The sequence below is a fragment of the Zeus faber genome (assembly GCF_960531495.2).
Source record: "Zeus faber genome assembly, chromosome: 5".
Lineage (NCBI taxonomy): Eukaryota > Metazoa > Chordata > Actinopteri > Zeiformes > Zeidae > Zeus > Zeus faber.
Genome location: NC_137192.1, coordinates 34,021,236 through 34,045,788, shown reverse-complemented (window position 1 = coordinate 34,045,788; position 24,553 = coordinate 34,021,236). Strand labels below are relative to the sequence as shown.

At 39.9% G+C, this 24,553-nt stretch overlaps 2 protein-coding genes across 2 annotated transcripts in view; one reads left to right on the top strand and one right to left on the bottom strand.

Annotated features, from left to right (window-relative positions):
• Positions 1-1,753: 1,753 nt before the first annotated feature.
• LOC307230727 (odorant receptor 131-2-like) lies at positions 1,754-4,502 on the top strand (the record flags this gene model as incomplete). Its single annotated transcript, XM_080001162.1, has 2 exons — positions 1,754-1,903; positions 3,693-4,502. 2 exons carry the CDS (start codon positions 1,754-1,756, stop codon positions 4,500-4,502), a joined length of 960 nt encoding a protein of 319 aa, XP_079857288.1.
• A 13,894-nt stretch (positions 4,503-18,396) lies between these two features.
• The window catches only part of LOC307230726 (potassium voltage-gated channel subfamily B member 1-like), a gene marked incomplete at both ends in the record, with an annotated part of 22,863 nt that continues 16,706 nt past the window's right edge, over positions 18,397-24,553 (bottom strand). Inside the window, one exon of the mRNA XM_080001161.1 lies at positions 18,397-20,289. Coding sequence (XP_079857287.1) covers positions 18,397-20,289 — 1,893 coding nt within the window. The remainder of the gene's footprint in view (positions 20,290-24,553) is intronic.

The following is a 24,553-nucleotide window of genomic DNA, read 5'->3' as shown; positions in this document are numbered from 1 at the left end:
CTCCAAGCTTTTGGGAAAATCAGCTAAAACTCTCCACCTGACTCTGCAAGACAAATTATACGAGTTGATGTCGAATTAAGTTAATTCCCCTCCTTAGAGAAGTTAATTGCCCTTTGCGTGCATCTCGCCATTATTATTTTTGATGTAGTCACATAATTTTCTACCTCATTATTGTCCCTGAATCAAAGCTTTGTTACTATATTAAATCCTGTATTAATTTGCTTCTTTTCTTTTATATTTTTTACTATCATTTCATTTTTCATATGTTTTACTATTATTTCATTTTATTCAATTATTTAGCATAATAAAATGAATCCCATTTATCGAAATAAGTTATTCTGTTTGTGTTCATTAGAAATTTAGGACAAGAGAAAATGTATCAGACCAAGAACTCCAATTCTTATGAGACTGATCAGTAATAATTATTTTTGTTTATTTTCTACTCTTCCTGAATTGGAAGTGGTGCCCTGTATTTAAAATGTCATTTGTTATGATAATTCAATAGTTTAATAAACCATATAACAATACATTTTGATACCCTTTTTAAAGGAGTGCAATATTGATTTCTAAAGCACTTATAATGCTGCAACGATTCAATGCAAAACAACGGCGGTACGATCAATCAATGCGAAGTGAACCGGCTGAAGTGAGCACACCGAGGCAAACCATGTTTCTCCCTGTGTTGTTCCATACCAAAGTCTGTTATGCTCTCCATTGATCATCTACTCATCCACTTACGATTGGGGTGGGTTCATTACTGTTCTTAAACCAGCCACTGGAGGCATTAGACCTCTGCAGACTTCGCTTATGAATCGGACTCAGACGCCACTTGCCCCCATGTGGGCATCACACCGGCCACCGCATATAAAAGTCTTAAGTGGATGTTGCAGATCATTGCTATCTCATGCTGGCCTTCATGTCATTGTATTATCCCAGGTAAGGTAAAGGTAAGTCCTTCTCTATACATGTCCTGCTTCCATTCACCACAAAGCATCATCCCAACACACCTGAATGCAGTGCTGTAATACAGTGACAATGACAGAGGCTTGAAATGGATTGAACTTTAAACCGTCATGTCGAATCTGAGCAGCAATTCCATTGTTTGCGTGCTTCTTGATTTGTTGTCTTTAGTTGGCTTTATTACCTGGCATGATGCATTAACTTGTTAACTGCCCTCATCAGTAGAGGCAGATGAGCATTGTGAAGAGGTTGGATGCAGTGAAGTTTTGTTCTTAAATCAGTTCAGATTTTCAAATGAGATGTTGCCCTTCCAGATCTGCCATCCGCTGATTTGCAAAGGTGGATGGCAGACTCTCCTAATATTCGCTAAATTAAAACATGAAAAAGCATTTAAAGAGGATTTTAACTTGAAACTGCAAGCAAAATATCAAAATATTATTTGGATTTTTAGGATTGATATATCATTGCCTTCCATGCTGGTTTTGAAATTATTCCATTGATAACTGGTGATTCATTTTTAGTTTCATTTTCCTCTCGCCGTGTACAATTGATATTACTTTAATTGAATTGTAAATTTGTGGGAATGGAAGAACAACATACCTGATTCATACATGCGTCAGTATTTATCAACGACTAAAACTGTAAAATTGTGATATAGAACCAACTTGTGGACTTTTCCTCCATCCATCCAACCGGGATTCCTCACATTCCCTGGATTACTTCCTCATTCTGCTCGTGGACCAAATTCATTGTTTTGTATTTTATGCTTCAGCGTGACATCCACCTCCCAGCGATGAACGTCTCCTCAGCCAACGTGACGCTGGTGATTCAGTACCGAGACTCCTTTGCCAAAGCTATGACCAAGAACGTGATCGTCGTTGCTTTGGGCTTTTCCATCAACTACATCAATGCAAACCTCATCAAAACCTTCCACAAGCACCAGGTGGGGCTTCCCCCCCGCCACCTTCATGCCTGTGGAGAGGGAAGAAGGCCTTAACCTCTCCCTCTCAAATATACTTGAACTTAAATATGAAAAAAGCCAAACCAAGGTTTTTGGTGAAGCTTTAACAAACATTTATGTTTATTATTTTAAGTGAGGCAAATGTGTTTGTTGTGACATTCTATAAGCTTGACCCTTTTTATATTTTTCCAACAATCATTTTTATTTAGAATCTGTGTTGTGTTATACAGCTTGTATTTCTCTCATCTGCATCCCGAAGAACTCCAAATACCTTTACCATTGTTACGAAATAACCTGAGCAGCCACAACTAACACCACCACTAATAATCACTAATATTTTTTACCTCCCCCTCTTGCCGCCAAAACAGCGGCGTGTCCTGTGGTATCTGGCACAAAGACGTTAGCAGACGATCCTTTAAGTCCTGGAAGTTGTGAGGTGGGGCCCCCATGGATCGGGCTTGTTGTTCCAGCACATCCCACATGTGTGACGTGAGATGCTCCATCGCATCGGACCCTAACCCCACCCATCCACATGATGTAGAAGAAAACATGATTCATCAGACCAGGCCACCTTCTTCCATTGCTCCATGGTCCAGTTCTGACGCTCGCATGTCGTGTTCTGACACCTTCATAACATAGCAGCATTTACTTTTTCAGCAATTTTTGCTACAGTAGCTCTTCTGTGGTATCAGACCAGACGGGCTAGACTTCGCTCCCCACGTGCATCAATAAGCCCGTGGGCGGCCATGACCCTGCCGCTGGTTCACTGGTTGTCCTTCCTTGAACCACTTATAATTGGTACTAACCACTGCATTCCAGGAACACCCCACAAGACCTGTCTTGTTCGAGATGCCCTGACCCAGTGGTCTAGCCATCACAATTTGGCCCTTGTCAAAGCGGCTCAGATCCTTACACTTGTCGATTTTTCCTGCTTCCAACACATCAACTTCAAGAACTGACTGCTCACTTGCTGCCTAATATACCCCTTGACAGGAGCCATTGGATCCAGATGATCAATGTTATTAAATTCACCGTTCAGTGGTTTTAATGTTGTGGCTGATCAGTGTAGAGAAGCTAGACAGCTGGATTCAATATTTATAAATTCAGTGCCGGAATATTTAGTCTATCTAGGTACGCTTACTGTATTATAGGATATGATAAAACTAACTTTATGCTACAAGAGGTCATGCTATGTTTTTTTTTCTCCAAAGAACATCACACACCATGTACGTCATTGGAGCTTCCCAGAGAGAAGAACACTATGGGACTGAACCAAATCCACGGCCCCACAAATTTAATTGCACAACTTATATTCAGAACCATCACAGTTCAAACTCAGCAAGTATAACTTTAAAAAATAACTATGCGACGTTCCTTCCCTGTCACACTGTCATTATCTTATCACCTATCTTAACAATCAATGGTTTCAGAAGTTGATTTAGATTTTCTATGAGGAACTTCTCCAAATGGTGCTGTTGTTTTCTCTCCGCACCAAGTAAGAGCCAAAGTCACAGATCATGTGATTTGTTGATATTATTATGACAGTTGGAGACACCAATCTCATTCCTGATCATAACCCTTATCCAGTCATTAAACAATGTCCCTATTAGCTCAGCAGATCTTCTATTTTTTTGTTTCTTATTTTATTTTGGGGAGTTTGGGGGATCAGGGCTTGTCCATGTCGGCAGTTGTCTCTCCTCTCCAGCCTTGCATTCATCCTCCGTACATCTCTCCTCTCCTCCACCCTTCTCCATCCTGTCATTCCCTTCAGATCTTCAACACCAACCCTCGCTACATCCTCTTCATCCACCTGGTGGTCAACGACATGATCCAGCTGACAGTTACCATCGCCCTCTTCGTCTTCAGCTACACCCTGCGCAGACTCAACGTGTCCCTGTGCTGCTTCTTCATCCTGCTGGCAAACTTCACCACTGAAAACTCCCCGCTCAACCTGGCCTGCATGGTGGCCGAGTGCTACGTGGCGGTGTGCCTCCCTCTGCGCCACGCCCAGATCTGCACCGTGCGCCGCACCTACGTGCTGATGGGGCTCATCTGGGTCATCAGCGCGGTGTCCGTGCTGCCCGATCTCTTCATCTCACTGGTCATCGAGCCGCTGGACTTCTTCCACTCACGGATCTTTTGCATGCGGGAGATGGTATTCCGGAGTCCGCACCTCATCAAGAAGAGGGATGTCTCCTACGCTGTCTTCTTGGTTGTGGTTTGGTTCACCATCTTGTACGCCTACTTCCGTATCATGATCACGGCCCGGGCGGCCAACACCGATGCCAAGAACGCCAAGAAGGCCATGAACACGGTCCTGCTGCACGGGATCCAAGTGCTGCTGTGCATGTCCGCATACATTGCCCCTCTGCTGAAGCAGCTTCTAGGGTTCTTGTTCCCCAAAAACTACATCGACTCACTCTTTGCGTGCTACATCATCATCCAGGTTCTTCCACGATTCATCAGCCCCATCATCTACGGCCTGCGGGACAAGACCTTCAGGACCTACCTGGCCAAGGACCTAATGTGTAAAGTTACCATGGCAACCCATCCACAGACTGTCTTTGGTAACCCTTCCTAAGAAAATTCATCACTAAATATTAGTGCCGTGGTACTGTATATCAGAATACTCCAGCAGAACTAACTGGGGTTCTAGTTCGTTTTCTTTCATCTCAGTTTGTGAATGGATTTGAAACTTGTAATATGGATAATTTGGAAGTTAAACCATAGTCACAAATTAAGTGAAACATTAACACATCATCAATGTATACATTAAATGGTGAAGCTGAAAAGTTGGCAGCAATTCTCATTATATAAAACAACTTCATTATATCGATATAGAATCATATCATATATGTATTGTTTGATAATATTTTTTCAACAAAGTAACTCCAACCAGAACCTTGTGGAGCGGCAGATTGAGGCCTACAGGCATCGACAGAGAACTTCAAATATCAAATTTTCTAATGACTATTACAAACACAAACAGCCACAAGCTACAAATGCCTGGTTCCTATTAATCAGAATCAGAATCAGAATCAGAAATACAAAGGACGATGCTAAGATAAGATGAAATAACATAAAAACAGAAATCATTGAAGAAGTTGAGAATTTGTAACTATGGTATGACTGAACATATTGGGGCGGTTTCGTGTACACAGATTCAGTCTCAGACTTGACCTAGTCTTGGTGGAAAACAAAACAGATTGTCAGAAGGAAGGTTAGAGTTTATCTAGTTCAATTAGAGCAACTTAATTTAAAACTTTGGATTAATGGATGTGGGTCTCCCTGATTATCTCGACTAAAACCAGCACCAAGACCAGACAGAAGGAGCCGACAAGTACTTCATGATCTTAGTGTAGAACTTCCTGGTCTAAAACGAATTAATCTTAAATCAAGCAATGTTTCAGAAGGGTATTTTTTAATTCTGGATCAATTTAAATAGGATTACCTGAGTACTGATTTAGATTTAACCTGTCTGTGAAACCGCCCCATATACTGAATTATTCTTTGAGACTGGGTTCTTTATGAGTGACTCAGGCAAAAGAGTCGTTGGATTTTCCGAATCTAGGTTTGTTTGGTTGGTGTAACGTACCACCGTACGTGAGGGAGAAATTCCTGGCCAATGAACAAGAGTCCGAAGAGTTGGTTCGATTCCGAGTTGCAATTGGAATTCTGGCAGAAATTATTACATTCTGTCACAGTTATTTATTGTGTTGTAATCCAAAGACTAAATCTGTCACATTTATTATTAAACATGGATCTTTTTTGCCTTGGATTTTCCTTTAATCAGTAATTATTTTCGGTTCATGAGTCGAAGAGTCATTCTTTTGCCGGAGTGATTCCTGAGTCTTTAGTGGTTAGCAGATTAGTAGTGTGCTGTGGGATTATATCACTGTAAAAAGTAATAAGGCATAAAAAAGGACAACACTAATTTAATGTATACTATAGTAATTCATCCTGTGATAATTATGGTAAAAAATAATGAATTATGAGCAAAACTAATTCAGGAGTGGACTGGATCACCACTGCCCATCACCATCCAATCCCTGCAAGAGAATTTATTCTACACTAAGTGCTTCTTCCAAGGTTTCCTCCAAGGTTTGTGGCTTCATCAGGGGTAAGGGAAGTAAACAGCTGGACACGCGCAAGAACTGCTCCTCCAAGTGGTGGCTGAATGCAGTCAGGTGTGTGAATCTTCATTGGCCTCATGATTCGATTCGATTACGATTCACCTGTCAACGATTCTCGATGCATCTCGATTGCATCTCAATGTATCGCATCCCCAATTTTCTATACTGCACTGATAATGATGGGTCACCACACTCGCCCCCATTTCCTTTTTTGTGTTCTAACTGCTCTGTACTTTCCATGTAACCTGTTGTTTGGTTCTATGTTCATTTGTCTCTGGGGTGTTGATTCTCCCCTCTTGGAGTAGTGATGATGATTAGTTGTTCAAAGACCAAACATGGTAAGATGGTTCTCCAAAGAGGGGAATTGGTGGTGGTTCTGTGTAACAAAATACTGTGCTCTGGTTATCCCCCGGTCATCCACAGGACAGAGGTTTTGCAGCAGTTCTTGATGATTAAAGAATGAATAAAAAGTTGCATTGCAGGTTGAGAAGTTGAACTCCACTTGCAGACTAACTCTGTCTTAGATTAAATGACACACATACTCTGTGTTGTAAGCCCAGCATGCCGACAGCATAGGTTAAAAAAAATAAATAAAAAAAGCTATTAAACGACACAGAGAGGAACATGGTTTGCATCAGTGTGTTCACTCCAGCTGGTTAAGTTCATGTTCATTTATCCGTCCTCCATTGTTTTGGATTGAATATGTTATAGTTATGTGGTAATATTTAACAGTGTTATATAGAAGTTATGTGATGATATTGCAACAACCCTGAAGGATTTTGTACATTGACCAATGAAGAAGCCTTTATTCAGGGTTTACCTCTACCACTAGTACCACTACTACTAGTTGATCGGCCTCAGCTGGACTTTCAAAAGACTGCTGCACACACTCCACTCAGCCAGGTCAGGCTGGTCTGCTGGTCTCCGTCCTTTTTCAGTACCCCGACATATTATGTCTTCTGCCCGCCGCATTTCTTCTTGCCAAGTGCCACCCCACATCGTGTGGTTGTAGCAGCCATTGAGGCACTTCTTAAGAGGTAGAAGTCCCTGAGGGTCCATGTCTCGCAGCCATAGAGCAGGACAGACTCCACGTGGCAAGGAAGAAGGAGGTTTTGACCCGTCCCACCATATTGGAGTCCCAGATCTTCTTCAGGTCATTGAAAGCCTTCACCGCCTTGGCTTTCCATATTTTGATGTCCTGCTTAGACTAAGGATGGCTTTGAAAGTGACAAAGTGTCGGTACGGACAAAGAGTGGAGTCTCAGTTCCAGCTGTCGTACACCGGATACATGTGGCAGACATTGCGGACTATTACAGACTGCAGAGGCAGAGCTACCACCACAGTGAATGCTGATGCTTTCACATTAGCCCAGTGGTTAGCACAACAGAACACAGTTCTGCCACCGGAGATGAGCGCACTGACACAGGTGAACACCATGAAAGAAGCCAGTCCGGACGGGATCCCCGGACATGTTCTGAAGACCTGTGCCGACCTGCTTGCCCCAGTGTTCACCATTATATTCAACCTCTCCCTCGGCAGGCTTGGTGCTGATGGTGAATTATGTACACTTGGACTTGACAGCTGGACGGAGGTGGCAAAGACAGTGATTAGAAGATGAGTATTTATTAAGCACTGGTACGAAGTTTTAAGAACATGCACCAGGGGTCTGTTCTAGAAGAGAGCCTCGATCTCTGGATCCGGCTTGTATATAGTCTCTGTGGTAGCCTTTACCTGCAGATCTCACAAAAGGTGCAGTTACTGTGGATAAAAGCTGTGTAAAAGCTGAACATTGCTCTGTGACACAAGTTTGACATTCAATAAAGAGCATTTGGCTCTGAAAAATCCGGAGAACATTGTGTGCACCCACATGTAAGCAGAAACTGGCTAAGGGGCCAAATTACATGACCATATATGTGACCTACGGCATACATTAGGGTAATTTGGCGGCTTTTGACTTTTTTTTTTCACGCATTATTTGAAAGAGGAGAATCAGATTCCAAAAAATGTGTCAGTTGTGCAAATCAAGCAAATATTTTTAAAGCTATAACTTGCTAATGACAAGGGTGTGGCAAACTGTGTTTCTGAGATAATCACCTTGCAAGTTTCCCCAAGACTTGGCTTCATTCACCTAGCTCCCAGCATGCAAATGGGTAAGCCAAAGCCACATGGCTACTTAACATAATGCGGAATGGGCCAATCACTGCTTTGTTCTTGTGTTTTGAGGGAACGTTGAACGTATTTTTGTTTTGAAAAAAGCTTTCATTTAACAGTAAGAATATAAATGTTTTATAAAAGTGGAATTTATTTTCCGGTGGTTCTTGAAAATATTCTGTTTCATACTCACTTTAGGGTTGAAATCCGCTGTCTGAAATGTTCTCCAAGTCCGGATTAATATGAGATTCAGCGTCGCTGTCAGAGAACGGACTATCCTCGCGGAAAATGAAGTCCAGTGCGTGCTGCTTAAACTGACTTGGATCTATCGCACTGGTCAGATTAAGGTCCATGATATGATTTTGATCTTCCTTCACCCGCTTCTCCTAATCAACCAGAGTTTTCACAGACAAGTGAAACCGGAGGCTGTCAGTGACACGCCCCCTCCACAACGTTGTCTCCGTGTGTGTATAAAACACGTAATATTTAATGGCTGAACTCTATCAAAACGGTTTCACATTGTGACTTCACATCACATGGAATATGGATGAATGATCTTGACCTGGACGTTCAATTTAAAGGAAAGATCGATCTGAATCGTTCAGCGCTGTTTAGCATTTCGGTAAGTGAACTGCATTTCCCCATGTAATCAAACGGGAAAATTTAACTCCATGGTTTGACATTTTTCTACTATTTACAAATCAAACTTGTTTTTGAAAATTTGTTGAGAGATAAAAAAAACCCCACAAAGAAACACTAATCTGGAAAAATCTCATTTTCTTTCAACAAAGGTCTTTTCAACGTATTTGGCTGCTCCAGGCGATTTTAGAAATGCGCGAGATGGCGGCTTTTGCTGTGGTGGGTCACAAATGTTCATTCCACTGGCCATGGGGTAAGGTTATTTTTGTATCTTTTGTTCCATATTTTGGAGTATTCTTTGATCTCTTTTGATAACAGGGGGTGTTTTTTATTTTAATATCTTGACAGCAGTTGACACCTCTTATTTAGCACTTGGTAATTCTCCCTACTGTAACTGCTTTTCTCTTTTGTTTTCCTTATTTTAGCCCCGTACCCTCATTTATCCAATAATTCAAATAATAAGTGAGAGATGTCCCCTTTAACCTTATATTTTTCTTTTTCTAATACTTGTTTTGGCAACAATCCTTGCAATGTAATTTCCACAGGACAGCCAACAGTGCACTACCCTCGATGTCTGGGTTTTTTCCTTTAGTCTTTGGGGTCCTTCAATTCATTAATCTGGGTAGGAAAAAAAAAAGTTGATCATTTAGTCCAAAAAAAATTTGCACTTTATCTAAATATCTAGTTTTTTTTCCATGAAGTGTGTGAAATTTTCCCATGAGTTGCTTTTTATTGCTTTATACCAATTTTTTGTATTTTATTTATTTTTTGGATTTATTTGTGCTTCAGTTGGTTCAAACAGATCTGTCGTTCACCTGTACAAGCCAACTTTATTTTGTTCTTTTTCAGCTTTCCCAAGGCTTGGATAGCTTTAACCCTATTTATCCTTGATATGGCATTCAATTCTCATATGGTTGTCCATTTACTCTCCAGAAGATCAGGTTTCCTGTAGAACAGACTAATTCATCTAAGATGCCAAAGTGCAGAACTGGCAGCTTCCACTCCTACCGGCCACGTTTAGTACACATGGAGATCCAGGGAGGGTATGCTACTCGTTCCTACTGACACCTCTTCAGAATATATTTAGATATGTTTTAATTCTTACTCTATTCTTTCTTCTATCATCCTCCAAATTATACCAATGAACAAAACCACAAATACTGTTAAAAACAAACACATGCAAATGGCTACCCCTTTTCTTGTTTGTTTCTTCATATTTTGTTGTGCGGAATATCCCATTTCCTGAGGCATTGTTTATTTTCTCTGTGTTATCCGATCTCTTTTTTTTTTTTCTGCTCAATTTTATCCTTCTTGTTACCTTCTATGCCAGAACTCCTGGCTATTATAACAGATGTCTGCGTTTTAGAGGGGGAACTTTGTTTTATTACTCAAGTTCGTCAACTCTGCTCATCATTTAAGTTATATTATTATAGTCCTTTGGCTTTCGACATACTTGCAATTCACCAAGTATATTATAGCTCTCTAGCTATGGTGTTACAAACAGACTATGTTTCCAGAACAAACAACCTGTTAGTTCAATAATCAGCCTCAATATTACATACATATTTACAGACTCAAACAGGCCTGAGGTTATCTTTAACCCGCTAGTGGCACACAGACAACAACCAGCAGTCACTCCCTCTCTGCCTCTGTATACAGCGGCATCAACAGCAAAAATTGTTTGCTATCCGTTCAGACCTGTAAATACATTTTCAGAGCAGCTGTCTTCCCTTTTTACCTTGGTTTTTAGTTTCACTTTTTTTTTTCTTTGTCTTTTTCCCTTTTTTAAAAATTGTATTTTGTTAGAACCCCTTCTCCACTACATAAGTTCTTTGTTTGGAGAGTTAAATGTATTCTGGTCTTACCAGTATCATCAGGGAAAAACAGCAGACCCTTCCCCCACAAAAAGGCGAAAATGCTTAACCCGTAATTTTTGGCACTTTTTGATCTACTGGAAGGATTGCCGCCCCGACGACACCGCGCCTGGAGGTGAAAAATATCTTTTTCCGAGTCTCGAAAATTTTCAAAGTGTCAATTTTTTTCAAAGTGTCGATTTTTTTCTGAATCACTTTTCTACGTCTCGATTTTTTGAAAGTGTCGATTTCATAAAAAAGTGTAGATTCTTTAAATATTTTGATTTTTTTTTAAGTGTCTATTTTTTTAAAGTGTTGATTTTTTTCAGTGTCTGATTTATTCTCAGTCTCGATTTTTTTCTTACTCTCAATTTTTTAAGTATTAATTTTTTAAAAGTGTAGATCTTTTAAAAGTGTAATTTTTTTAAAAATGACAATTTTTTCAAAGTGTAGATTTTTTAAAGTGTAGATTTTTTTCAAAGTGTAGATTTTTTCAGAGTGTAGATTTTTTCAAAGTCTCAATTTTTTCAAAGGGTTGATTTTTTTCAAAGTGTCGAGTTTTTCCAAATTCGAGATTTTTTAAGTCTCGAATTTATAACTCATTTATAACCCATAAATTAAATACATCCTTTACAACTAATTGTAAGTCATCTATAACTTGAGCTCATCAATTATAACCCGTCATTTATAACTATTTATAAATCATCGTTTATAACTAATTTATAACAAATTTATAACCCATCATTTATAACTCATCAATTATAACTCATTTATAACCCATCATTTATAACCCATCATCTATAACTCATCATTTATAACTCATCTATAACCCATCATGTATAACTCATTTTTAACTCATGTTTAACCCATCATGTATAACTCATTTATAACCCATCTTTCAGAACACATCAATTATAACTCATCATCTATAACCAATCATTTATAACTCATCATTTATAACTCATTTATTAACCATCATTTATAATGCATTTATAACTCATCATTTATAACTCATTTATTAACCATCATTTATAATGCATTTATAACCATCATTAAAAGCTCATAATTTCTAACTCATCAGCTATAGCACATTATTTATAACTCATTTATAACCCGTAGTTTCTAACTCATCATTAATAACTTATTTATAACCATTATTTATAACCCATCATTTATAACTCATAATTTATAACTCATTTTTAACCATTGTTTATAACCAATCATTCAAAACTCAGTTTTTAACTTATCATTTACAGCACATAAATTATAACTCATTTATAACCCATCGTTTATAACTCATCATTTATAAGTCATTTGTACCTCATCATTTATAACTCATTTATAGCTCATCATTTATAACACATCAATTATATCAAATGTATAACCATTATTAATAACCCACTATTTATAACTCATAATTAATCATTCGTTATTTATAACCCATCATTGAAATCTCATAATTTATAACTCATCAATTATAACACATCATTTATAACTCTTTTATAACCTATCGTTTAGAGCAAATTTTAAACCCATCATTTATAACTCATCAAATATCAGCCATTGTTTATAACTCATTTTTCTGGATCCCCATTTCAAATGTCATATATTTAGTGTAATGTTGACACCTTGACTTGGCCCCATCTTTAAGCCACCTCAAAAAAAAAAATTATATTATTGTCTGGAGCTCTATTGGACTGGAGCTCAGCCTTTAAACATACACATGATGGGGAAAAAAAATAAACACTTTCGATGTAATGAGGCTGAAGCCAACACAGAACTATCTTAAAGTTTAGCACATGTGCATATTTATCCTGAATATTATGCATTCTCTTTCTCCTTAACAGATTAATTTCCTAGGCTGGAGTTGTGAATTCCTGTGACTTGGTTCAATAATGTCCCATTGAGCTCATGTTTCACTTGATCTCCTACAACAACACAATTTAGTGTCTTGGTAGTGCCATCCAGTGTTGTGTCATACACGTCTTTACCTGTCTACAGTATGCTCGCCTACCAGCTCAATATTTGGAAATCTACCAAATATGTGACCCACCACATACTTTAGGGCCATTTGGTGGCATTTGAATTTTTTTTTCACATCATTTGAAAGTGGAGAATCAGAACTTCCAAACAAGGTGTCACTTGTGCAAATCAAGCAAATATTTTTAAAGCTATGACTTGTTAATGACAAGGGTGTGGCAAACGGTGTTTTTGAGATAATCACCTCCAAAGTTTTACCCACACCAGGTTCATTCAGCCTGCAGAATGCAAATGGGGTTGGAGGACTAACACTGCCGCATGGCCTGTTGAAAGGGGACTTGACAGCTTGCTGATTGCCCACTTCACACTTTTACCAAAATATATGACTTTCATGCGATTTTGAATTGATATAATTATCAGTAGCCATTGCATTATTGGCTTCTACCCTCAGTTAACGTCAGTGTGAAAATAAAAATTAATCATTTTCTGCTTGATTTCACTAGAGGGCGCTGTTGTATTGAGACAGAAGCCTTTGCAGCCAGCTTTAGTCTGGTGCAGATCTCAAATTAATTTGCCATTGTTTTAAAGCAAATTATTCTCTATGATTGTTATTGTTGTGAAAATAAATACTTACATCACTTTTGTCTATTATTTTTTTATTTCATTTATCAGGGGGATGAATTATTAGTCCCTAATTTGAGTGTCAGGGAAATAGGTGAGAAAGATAAACACTGAAAGATACATCTGTATCAGATAATGCAGCAATCAGAATGGTGTCTGAGATAAAATAGAATAAATAGATGAAAATTCAATTAATCTATTTTTTTCAGTTGTTGCATAAATCAAGTGATACTACTACTCTAAAATTCCATAGTATGTCATTGGATTTAAAGAACAACTCTTTTAGTCTAGTATTTGTATTCCACCAGAGGGCGCTGCTGTATCGTCACAGGTCTTACAGTAATTATATTAATAGTAGTTGTATTGTATTTGTAATTATTGTTTTTTATTATGAACTGGGAAAGGGAGAAAATAGATTAAAGAAAAAAGGCTATAAACATTTTTTGCAGCCTTTTTAAGCAGCACTACATGTGTTGAGTTGTCCAGTTTGTGAATATTATATTATATATTATATTATTATATTATATTTGTATTTGTTGCCTGTTTTACTGATGAATGTTCAATGCTTAAATTCCAACCCTTCATACACCCGCCATTTCCCTCATTTCATTTCACATTGTCATTTATCAACTTCAATTCATACCATTTGTTTTCTCTGCAGTGATTTAGCGTTATGGTACTGTGCCACCAACTCAACTAATGCTGACTTTCAAAACTTCAAAAGTGGAGCGTTTGTTTGTTCCTCAGAACTCATGACAGGAAACACCATTTCCTTATCTGGATCTTTATCTTTACTGTTATCTGTGTTGTTTCCTCTACCCACACTGACAGGTATACTTCCTATTATCTATTACAATTTCTTCTGCCCTCACCACGTGTAGCTGTACATGACTACACAGCGAGCTAAACACTCTTCCAATGAGCACCCGGAGACAGGATCTCACTTGGATCTTTATATTTACCTTTGTCTGTGTCATTTCCTTTACCCACACTGACATTTATACTTTATATTATCTATGACAATTCTAATATATTATATACTTGTACTAAATTACGCCTTAAAATATTTTGTTTGCATACACATGAACACTTACTATCATTAGAAGGAATATGCAATAAAATGAAACAAGGCTTTTGTGGAATTCAGTATTATCATCTTACACAAATGACAGATGACAAAAAAAATCTGTCCATGTAAGTCTGAATTCCGGCAACACATGTTGACGTTACTGTTTTTTCAGGGTGTTTTCTGAGGAAGGACAGGAGACGAAGGAGGAGAAGTGTTCCAGTGAAAGCATCATTAGATGCTTCCGAAAGTCACGGGGCTCACAGCGTCACACACCCACACACGCACATGTCCTACTTCACACTCATTTAGTTTAAATGGGGACTGAGCTGGAGCCCATACAGCCGTACCAACAGCAAAGTGATTATAGAGGCTGTATCTTGGCTGTGACCAGACTCCAAATGTCTTTCTCTCTCTTACTAGTTTGTGAGTGGGACTTTTCAAGTGTCTCAGAGGGGAATTGTCTGAGAGGCAGATAAATATGACATAGAAATATAAATAATAGATGATTTATTAATTAGCATGGTGAGCAATCTATCACATGCTTTCCAAACTTTCCAAACTTCCCTAAATTGGAATGTAACATGATAGCTGCTCGTATCCGGACTGTGTCAGTTTTACACCATGAATAGCAGAGCAGGACACTAGGGCAGTATCAGCAGATCCTGTCAAATCTCCACTGTCACCAGCACCTATTCGATTGGATAAGTTTAATGTCAATGCGTAATTCAAAAAAAGAGAAAGTGCACATGTGTGAGGGAGACAGGAAGGGAGAGAGATCTCTTTTTTTTGTTTGTTTTGTTTTTTAACCTGTGCTGTCAGCAGGCTTGGCATGCAACACAGGGTATTTACATGCCATTGCATCCAAAACAGAGTAAATCTGCAAGTGGAGTTCTTTAAACAACTAATCATCATTACTGCTCCAAGAGGGGGAGAATTACCATGGGTGAGACAGTTAAACATAGAAACAAACAACATGTACTTGACAAAACATAAACATACAGTAGAGGGATCTCTAACAGATCGGTCTGACAGCGTTGTGACGCAGTTCTCTACATTTATTTGATATACAGATTAATTGCCGTTCAGGCTCTACAGACAGAAACCACAGTGACAGATGCAGAGTGCAGGGCAGGCGTTTGTTAAAGCAAAAGGCACAAAAAAAATCCACTTCATTTGATGTAGAAGAACTGCAGTAATGACAAAAAAGCTAGACGGATAAAATGTTTCTACTTTTGTTACTGAGCTTAAACAATCCAGTACTGGAAATAGATGGGTTACAGAATATTAGCATGACACCGCCTTTGAATGTTACAGTGTGAGGACGCCAATGTACAGGTAAACGATCCTTATTTTGCGAATTTGGCTCCAAAGAAAAAAAGGTTTGTCGGCTGTAAAATGGGTCTGTGCTACTTTGAGATTTGATGTTACCTTGTTTGAAGTTTCAGGTTTGATTTTTGGCATGAAATTGCCATGATCCAGAGTATGTTGCCATTCAAATTAGCCGATTGAAGAAAGAGTTGAAATAAAGCATTGTGTTCCCGCTTCGTTTTCTCGAGCCATAATAAAGTACTCTGTTTCTCCCCAATGTTCACTCTAATATGCTGTGTGTCCTGGATTTGTTCTTGGAAAGCAAAAGTAACACCCTTAACCCCTTAGGGTTTGACTTTGTGGAAATGTTGAAAAGCAGTGTTTGTTATATTTAGGGAAACACCAATAACCCCCACCCTAACAAATATCAGTATTCAGAAAGATCTCTTTGGTTCCTCAAATTGAACAAAGGACATATGACATACAATATGGACATATCCTGTAAGGGAGTCGGTCACGGTACCAAACAATACAAAGTCTTCTACTAAAGTCTCTAATAAATGCAACTACAAAATAATGCAACACAAATACTCTAATGCAAAACTATCGGATCAGCATAATATATTTAAGAGTAAATTCTTTAGAAAATATCTTAAAAATATAAATGTACATTTTTATTCTTGCCTGTACCTAGTATAATTTACAAGTATTTTGTTTGTTTGGATCATTATTCTATTATGTTGAATGTACAATATTCACACTCCTGCAATTTGCTCAACACAGAAAATTATGACTTTCTTTCTCCCCAACAAAAACAGGTTCATCAAAAAGTGAAGTTAAGTAAGTATCGACCTGTAAGTGTCCTTTGATACACATGATCGGGGAGTGAGCCAAATTGGATCGGCAATCTGAGAGACAACGCATACAGTCGGAGACAAACGAAATAATAAAACAAATAAAACAAAGACTTTTCAGTGGATATTATAAATAAGCATTAAGGTGCTGTTGTATGCCAGCTACAGTCACTTCTCCCCAAACGATTGTTCTCCAGAGCGAAATATAAACAGGGGAAATTCCATTCCGAAAGAAAAGGTCTTCAAGGATAGTTTCGCTATTTTTCAACACAAGCCTTAAAATGTTGCTTCACATTTATAACTGCTCTTAGAACCAACGCGCCAAATTCTTCACTAGTGAGAAACGTACCACCCTGCTGCAGCTTCTGATTGTACTCTCTAATGGGTCAAATGTTTAAGCATTAGAAAACATGAAATCTCCTTTTTAAAAAATGGGAAACTCATATTATATGTAGGTGTTTCTTTGTGTATTTTGAACATGTTTTGAATGACAGTTTATAGAAAAACAACTTTTACCACACTTCATCCAAAGTATTAGGTTGGCCACCCTAGGTTGCCAGTAGGAACAACGCAACTTCCTGTTTCTAGTCTATAAAATGTACAATTCAACGACAATATAGTTAGTGTGGTGTGGGGGTGGCGTGGTTTAAGCAGCCACACCTGTCTTGGGTCTAGTTAATTGGGCCCAGGATCAGGGGCGGCTGTACGCCTGTTGCTCATCTGAACAGTCAAAGAGAACAGGTTAAATCACCCATCCCCACACACACATAGAGGGAGCTATTGTCATGACATGTTTCCATCTTCTTCTGGTTCCATATTGTTCACTCTCTACAATAAACTGGTAGGTTTCAATACCATCAGCTGTGTCTCTGTGTTGGAGGGCCCTGAAAAAGCCACTGGGGCGGTGTGTGGCAGGCTGTCACAGCGTGCTTCTCAATTTCAAAAAGGAGATTGAACATTGTTTTAAGGCTTAAATGTTCACCCCACTGGCAAATTTCTCAACAGAAAAGCGTTCAGTGTGTTTGCACTTTGAACAGTTATAAATGATGGGAACCAACATATTAATAAGGCCTAGGATGAAAAATAGTGAACCTATCTTTTGAAGACTTTATACTTGTCAAACTCATAATGAAGACAGAAAATGAAAAGGTATATATACTGTAGCGAAGAATATACATGAAATTTAATAACACACATGAACGTGCACACAGACACACACACACACATGCACTCTAACGCATACACTGACAACACAGACATCGTAAAACATGGGTGCCAATACACAATCTAAGGCCAGTTTTGAGGAAGAAAACAATAGGTGGATCTCAACACATGCCAGTTGGCGTAGTTATTCCACCGAAATGTCTTTCTGCTTAACTTGTCTTGACTTTTCTCTCCGTCAAGTGTTCTCCCAGTCTCAGCGTTTTCCTTTCCCAACTGGATAACAGGGTCTTAAGGAGGGATCTAGTGATCCAGACACATCCTTTATAAGTTCCTAGTTTTTGGAAAATTACAAGTGGTAATAGATTTTTTTGGTCATCTTTTTATTCATTGACTAGAAAAATTATATACTGCAATAATAATATTGAAATAACAGGTATTCTTCATATCATGACCTCCACATCTCTGTTGTTATAACAAGCCAGTCAATTGTGAATAATCCCATCCAAAAAAAGATTTCTAACATTAGGCAAATAGTATGAAAAGTTTGAGAACAAAGAAAAGCTCTTTCCCATGTTCGCCAGACATTATTCATTGAACATGTCTGCAAACAATTCAGTGACATTTGCCTTTTTGAGGACTCCCAGCCGCTTGCCAATTCAATTTGCTGTTCTCCCCAGTTCCCTCCGTCTCTTTCATGGAAATACTAGTTGTCTTTTAAGATGTTAGGGTGACTCTTCTCTCCCTGAAGTGGCTGCAGTTCCTGAGATACATGGTTCTCCTTCCCACCTCCTTGGAGCACCTCCAAAGGCAGCATGCTGTTCCCTAGCTTCTTCTGATGGCCCTCGGCATGATAAGACCTTTGCTGGTAGCTGGAATGAAAGCCAAACTTAGGGCTAGCCTTTTCTAGGAGTTTTTGGGAAGGGTTTGTGCCTGAACCATCATGTAGGTGTTCCTCTTCATCTGTGTCAGCATCAATGAACTTATTGATGGATGCATCATGGAATGTGAAGATGCCGGGCAGTAGGTTTTCAGGGCTTTTGCTTCTGCTGCTGGCAGTTGTATAGACAGAAACTTCGGGGCTTGGGATCAATGAGCTTTCGGCCAGAGCCCCCGCACCTGGACCCCCTCGCCCCGCAGAGGGAGAGGAAATTTCACCTCCATCTCCACCTTTGAAGTTGACTTTGAAGCGGCTTTTGAGTGGGTTGCTAAAGCGCAGGCCCTTGGGGCTATCAGTATACGGGCCATGCTTAGAGGCTTGTCTTACTTGGTGTGTGGTGGTGCTTTGGGGTCCCTCGTGTTCATTTTCAGCGGTGGTCTCCAAGCCGGGATTGGTGCTGACCCTCATTGGCATATTGCTGACAGGGCTGTGAGAATAGCGGGAACTCTCTGGAAAGTCGGTGGCACAGCTGATGAAGCTGTCTATACTGGATATGCTCTTCATATCTGTAATTGTGCTTGAAATGGTTTCAGTAGGGAAAGTTCCCATCTCAATCACTTGCCTCTGTCGAATTGATTTAGACACCGGGCCTTTGTCCTTGTTGTTGAGGTCTGGTTGAGACTGGGCCTTGGCCATGTTGTTGTACATCTTCTCCAGTTTTTGTGCATTGAGATGCTGAGGGGTGGAGGGCCGGGCCCTCTCCTGAATGCTGGGCTCGAGCGTCTTGGTAGGGCTCCCATCTGACATTGTTTGTTTGTGGGTTTCTTTCTGGTGGCTGGGAGACACATTGTTGTCATGTACCTTCTTCCCCATATTCTCTCCATTTTTCTCCACCATGACATCCATGAGTTCAACACTACGGGAAAATGCCTCTTTCATGTTCATAGAGATAATGCTGCCATTTCTCTTAGCCCTCTCCAATGCCTCTCTTCTTTTGATGGCTTTTTCTTGTCGCTTTTGTTCTTTATAAAATTCAGAGAAGTTATTTACAATAATGGGGATAGGCAGGGCTATCACCAAGACCCCTGCTATGCAACACAAACCCCCCACTATCTTTCCCAGTAGAGTTTTTGGGTAGATGTCTCCATAGCCTACTGTGGTCATAGTAATGGTAGCCCACCAGAAGGACGCTGGAATACTTTTGAACTTAGTGTCTTCTTCATCCTTCTCAGCAAAGAAGACGAGACTTGAGAAGATCATGATGCCCATGGCCAGAAAGAGAATCAGGAGTCCCAGCTCATTGTAGCTCCTCCTTAGAGTGAAGCCGAGAGACTGTAGACCTGTGGAGTGACGGGCCAGCTTCAGAATACGTAAGATACGCATGATTCGGAAGATCTGCACCACACGACGGACATTCTGGAATTGCAGAACACTTTTGTTTGATTCAGTCAGGAAGATGGTGACATAGTAGGGCAGGATGGCCAGCAGGTCGATAACGTTCAGAGGACCCTTGAAGAATTTCCACTTGTTGGGGGAGGAGAGAAAGCGTAGCAGGTATTCCATAGTAAACCAGGCAATACACACAGCCTCCACATGGGCCAGTTGGCGGTTATCCGTAACTTGCCCAAACTCATCTGTGTCCTGGAGCTCTGGAAGGGTGTTCAGCGACAAGGCAATAGTAGACAGTACAATGAAGAGGATGGAGATGATGGCCAGGATCTGGAACACAAAGGTAAAAAAGATTTGCATTAGGAATATTGTAAAATAATTATAATGTGTCGGAAAACAACATGCAATTGTTTTGTATGGTGATGATTGTTTTATATTTTTCTGCCCCATGTGAAGATTTTAACAACTTGCTATCATAATATCCCTAAAAGTCTGTTTTCAGCAGGTCCACCAGTACTTTTTTACCACCTATTAATACACATTGTGGTGAGGACATATGGCTGGACAAAAATTCAAAGTTCATTTCAAATTAAAGAGGTATCTGAAATTTCACTTTTAAAATGTATTTTATCATTTTACTAACATATTTAACTGTATTTTCATTAACAGATGTCTTCTTTTTTGTGACTGACTGATTAACATGGTAATCAGGGCAAATGTGCAGAACAGAATGTCACTTCTCAATGTGGTTTCCCTTATAAATATAAGTTTTTATACAGATTTTTTTATTTTTCCACTTTGTCTGCCCCAACCTTTATCCATAGAAAACATAATTTTCCATTTTATTGCCTGTTTTCCAGAGCACACTGCACTGGACCAGCCAGGAAGACTAAAAGGCTATTACCAGTTAGCTGGCCTCTAATGATATAATGCGTTGAGTACAACATGGTCTCGTTGTGATGCCGTGGATTAAGGAGGGTGCACAGTTGTGGTGCTTGTATATCAGGCGTGCCACACATGTCTGTGGGAAATCCAATGCAAGGTACAAGGCAGGCTGGGTCCCCCACCAGTAGAGACCAGGATTATTCCCCGGCGCCAATCAGCAACCATAAACTGTACAAAATCCTGACAGGGGATTGCATGAATACCTGCCTTGGCCTTTGGGGAGGGACAGACCAGCAGCATAAGCACCAGGATTGGAGACAGTACACACTTTACACACAGCATTTAACTTCTGCCAAAGTAGTCCAGCTCAGTCAGTGAATTAACAATGATCCAAACTTTTAACTTCACTACTGCCTTCACCTAAATGTCCTGCAATTGCAGTTATGACAAATGGCATGGATACATTTCACACACAACCATTAGTATACTTCCCACTCACTCAAAACTCAAATCACACCTAAAAGACTGAAACTGCAAATGCAAATGGAAAGAAAAACCTTGAGCTTAATGTGTCGCCGAAAAGTCATTCCAAATGCCTGTGCTGCTTTTAGTGTACCAAGTTTTGAGATCAGTTACGTCATGAAACCCCCCAAAGCCCCAGAGCAATTTTAAAAAAGCAGTTGAATTTGAATGGGGAGCTGGCACCACTGGTTGAATTGTCATGGACAAGGAGAACATGGAGCCATCGGCTCCTGAGGCTTGATGCTAAAACGGGCCCTTCAGCAGGAACCACATTCACTGGATCATGACTAATGCGGCTTGACACAAGAACTGGAACGGAGCAGAGCTAATGGAACGTGCCTAACGCCAAAGACAAGGCTGAAACTGACCCCAGGTGCGCAGTGTTTGATCTACTGTTACTATAGATAAATAACTGGAACATAAATGGCTTCACTTTCAACGCTCGTCCATCATACTGTAGAACACCTTTGGCTCTCTGTTGGGCAGCATGAAAACCCTGTGGCTGCCAGAGAGGAGAGGCGGACATTAGCGAGGAGAAATGTACAGACTCGTATGTGTATGTTGATGATGCCTTCAGCACTGTCACACGGAGTCTTAACAGAGCTTTTGGTTGAAGAGGTATTTCACACTTCAAAGTGGCTCAGTCAGAAATAGTGATAGCTCCTGGTATTTGAATATTTGGTGTTTGAGGTTCTTCAAACAATTGTGGTAGTGAACTGTGAACTGTGTTTTCCTTTTTTCACTCCAGCGGCACTGTGCATCCCTCACATCCCGTAAGTATCCCAATAATTAGAATTAGGAAAGAAAAGGCCCTTCGAGAACGTCGACAGTGGACATGGACATGGTGGGCGGAGGAGTGGAGACACGCACTTGTAGTGTTGGAAATTGAGTGATGAAAAGTTTTGAGAGATTCGGCTTTTTATGGGAATGTAATTTTTGCACCTGCACCTACAATTTTCTGTGCACAACACTGCACTGGAATTATTTTATGTCAAGGTATTGGTACTTTTACTTCATTAAAAGAGCTATGTACTTCTCAGTTCAGCCTGTAAGTCCCTGCAGTTAGTTAATAAAACAAATGAGCAAATGACTCTTTTGCTGGAGTGACTCCAGACTCCTGATTCCTTTAATATAGCATTTAAATATCCATAATCTTGTCCCATTGTCTTCTAACTGAGGGAAGAGCGTTTGAATGGCTGTTAGAATTCTCATTTAGATTTGCTCACTGAGAAGAGCCCTCTCTAAAGAGTTTTTGTTTACTAGCCACGCTCGCATTAAGTGAGGTGGAGAAGGGCTTCATTTTGGTCCTGCCTGGGGCCTCCAAATCACTGAGACCGCCTCTGAACAAGGTAGGTGAAGGAAAAGGCCCGTGGAGATTCCTCATTCCATAGATTCCTCATTCTGTCCCAACTCTGTCCCTGCAGTGCACAGACAGACACACACACACACACACACACACACACACACACACACACACACACACACACACACACACACATACGCACGCACACACACACACACACACACATACACACAAAATTACACACGCACACGTACACACACACATACACACAGACACACTCACGTAGGATTCAGTAAAAAGCCTCAAGCCGCCCAACCTCAGAGCCCAGGAGGCAGAAGAGTGAATATTTAATACTGTTCTGAAGTGAAGATAACTTCATGTCCTGGGAAAGGTGTGCGTCATTGGGTGTTCAGCAGTGCAGAAAGCGCTGCACTGCTGAAGAGAGAATTAGCCCACTTTTCAAAGTGTTCCTCAAGGTTAGTTCTGCTTCACACAGCACAGATGGTCGGCTGTCGGGAGGGGAAAATAAATATTGTTGGACCAAAGAATTTTTCTAACAGAATGCCGTCCTGCTATTTTGTGAGCATCGTTGGGCTTCTTCCACATTTTAAAAGACAAAATCCGACATTATTATTTTTTCCACAGATTTATTTTTCATGTATATCTTAATTTCCAAAAATATTATAGATGGCACTGCTTCTTTCAAAATTCAGACGGAACATTCTCCTGTTGTTAAATGACTCTGTCAGGCCTCGAGAGATAATTTACACATTATTAGATCAGCTAGGGGATGTAGATGTTTTTAATGAAAAAGAAAATGGGGGGAGAAGATGACTTTTTGTCCCTAAATTTACAGACAAATTTATTGTCGGTAAAAAATAAAAATAAGTAAGCTATTTCACATTGATTCTTAACAAAGGGGAGGTTTTCGCCCACCACATGCCACCCGAGCGGCGTTTTCAGGGCCCTCAGGCACAGAGACACAGATGATGGGGTCAAAACGTTTATAGTAGAGAGGGGTGAGAAGGAACAAGCCCCGGAGCAGGTGGGCACGTGTCATGACAAGGGCTCCTCTCCTGTGTGTGTGTGTGTGAGGGGGCTGGGGGTTTTACCTGTTGCTCATTGAACCAATCACAGATTAACAGGTGTACAGCCACACTGATCCTGGGCCCCAATTACCTAGACCCAGGACAGGTGTGGCTGCTCAAACCACACCACCCCCACACCACACCGTCCATAAAATGTTTCCACAAATATTTCCCAAGTATGATCTATGCGTTGTCAATCATTCAAAGCAAAATGTTGATTTCTGCAAAACACATAGAAGAAAGCACCTGTTGCTCAGACTGTGTTCATAAATGAAGCTGACACATTCAAGGCAGTTCAGTGGATTAGGGTGTATTATTATACTGATTAATATTTCCATTAAAATGTTGCATACCAACAAAAAAAACGCCACATCAGAATTAATGCAAATGTTACCTTGGGAACCGGTCTGTGCCATGTGGGAGTGTTGATTCACAATAATGGTTTTTTGTTTTTTTTAATCTTATCTGATTCCCTGTGACTGTAACAACCTCATATGTGAAGGTTTCTACTTTAAAACATAATCCTTTTCATAAATAAGTAGATAGACAGGCAAGGCTTGCCAGTGTTCTACTATTACAAAAGGTTACACAATGCACAACACTGATCTAGATTCTCTGCCGAGATTCAGTTCCTTGGAAAGTTCCTGGGAAAAACTTCCAGCTTTGGCTGCGACTGGCAACAGGAACAGTCCAAAAGATGAGCAGGGATAGAGTGGACACACTGAGCATCTGAAGGGAGACGGAAACATGTGTGCTAATTTATTCCAATATTGCGGTAAAAGCAAGTTCCTATATC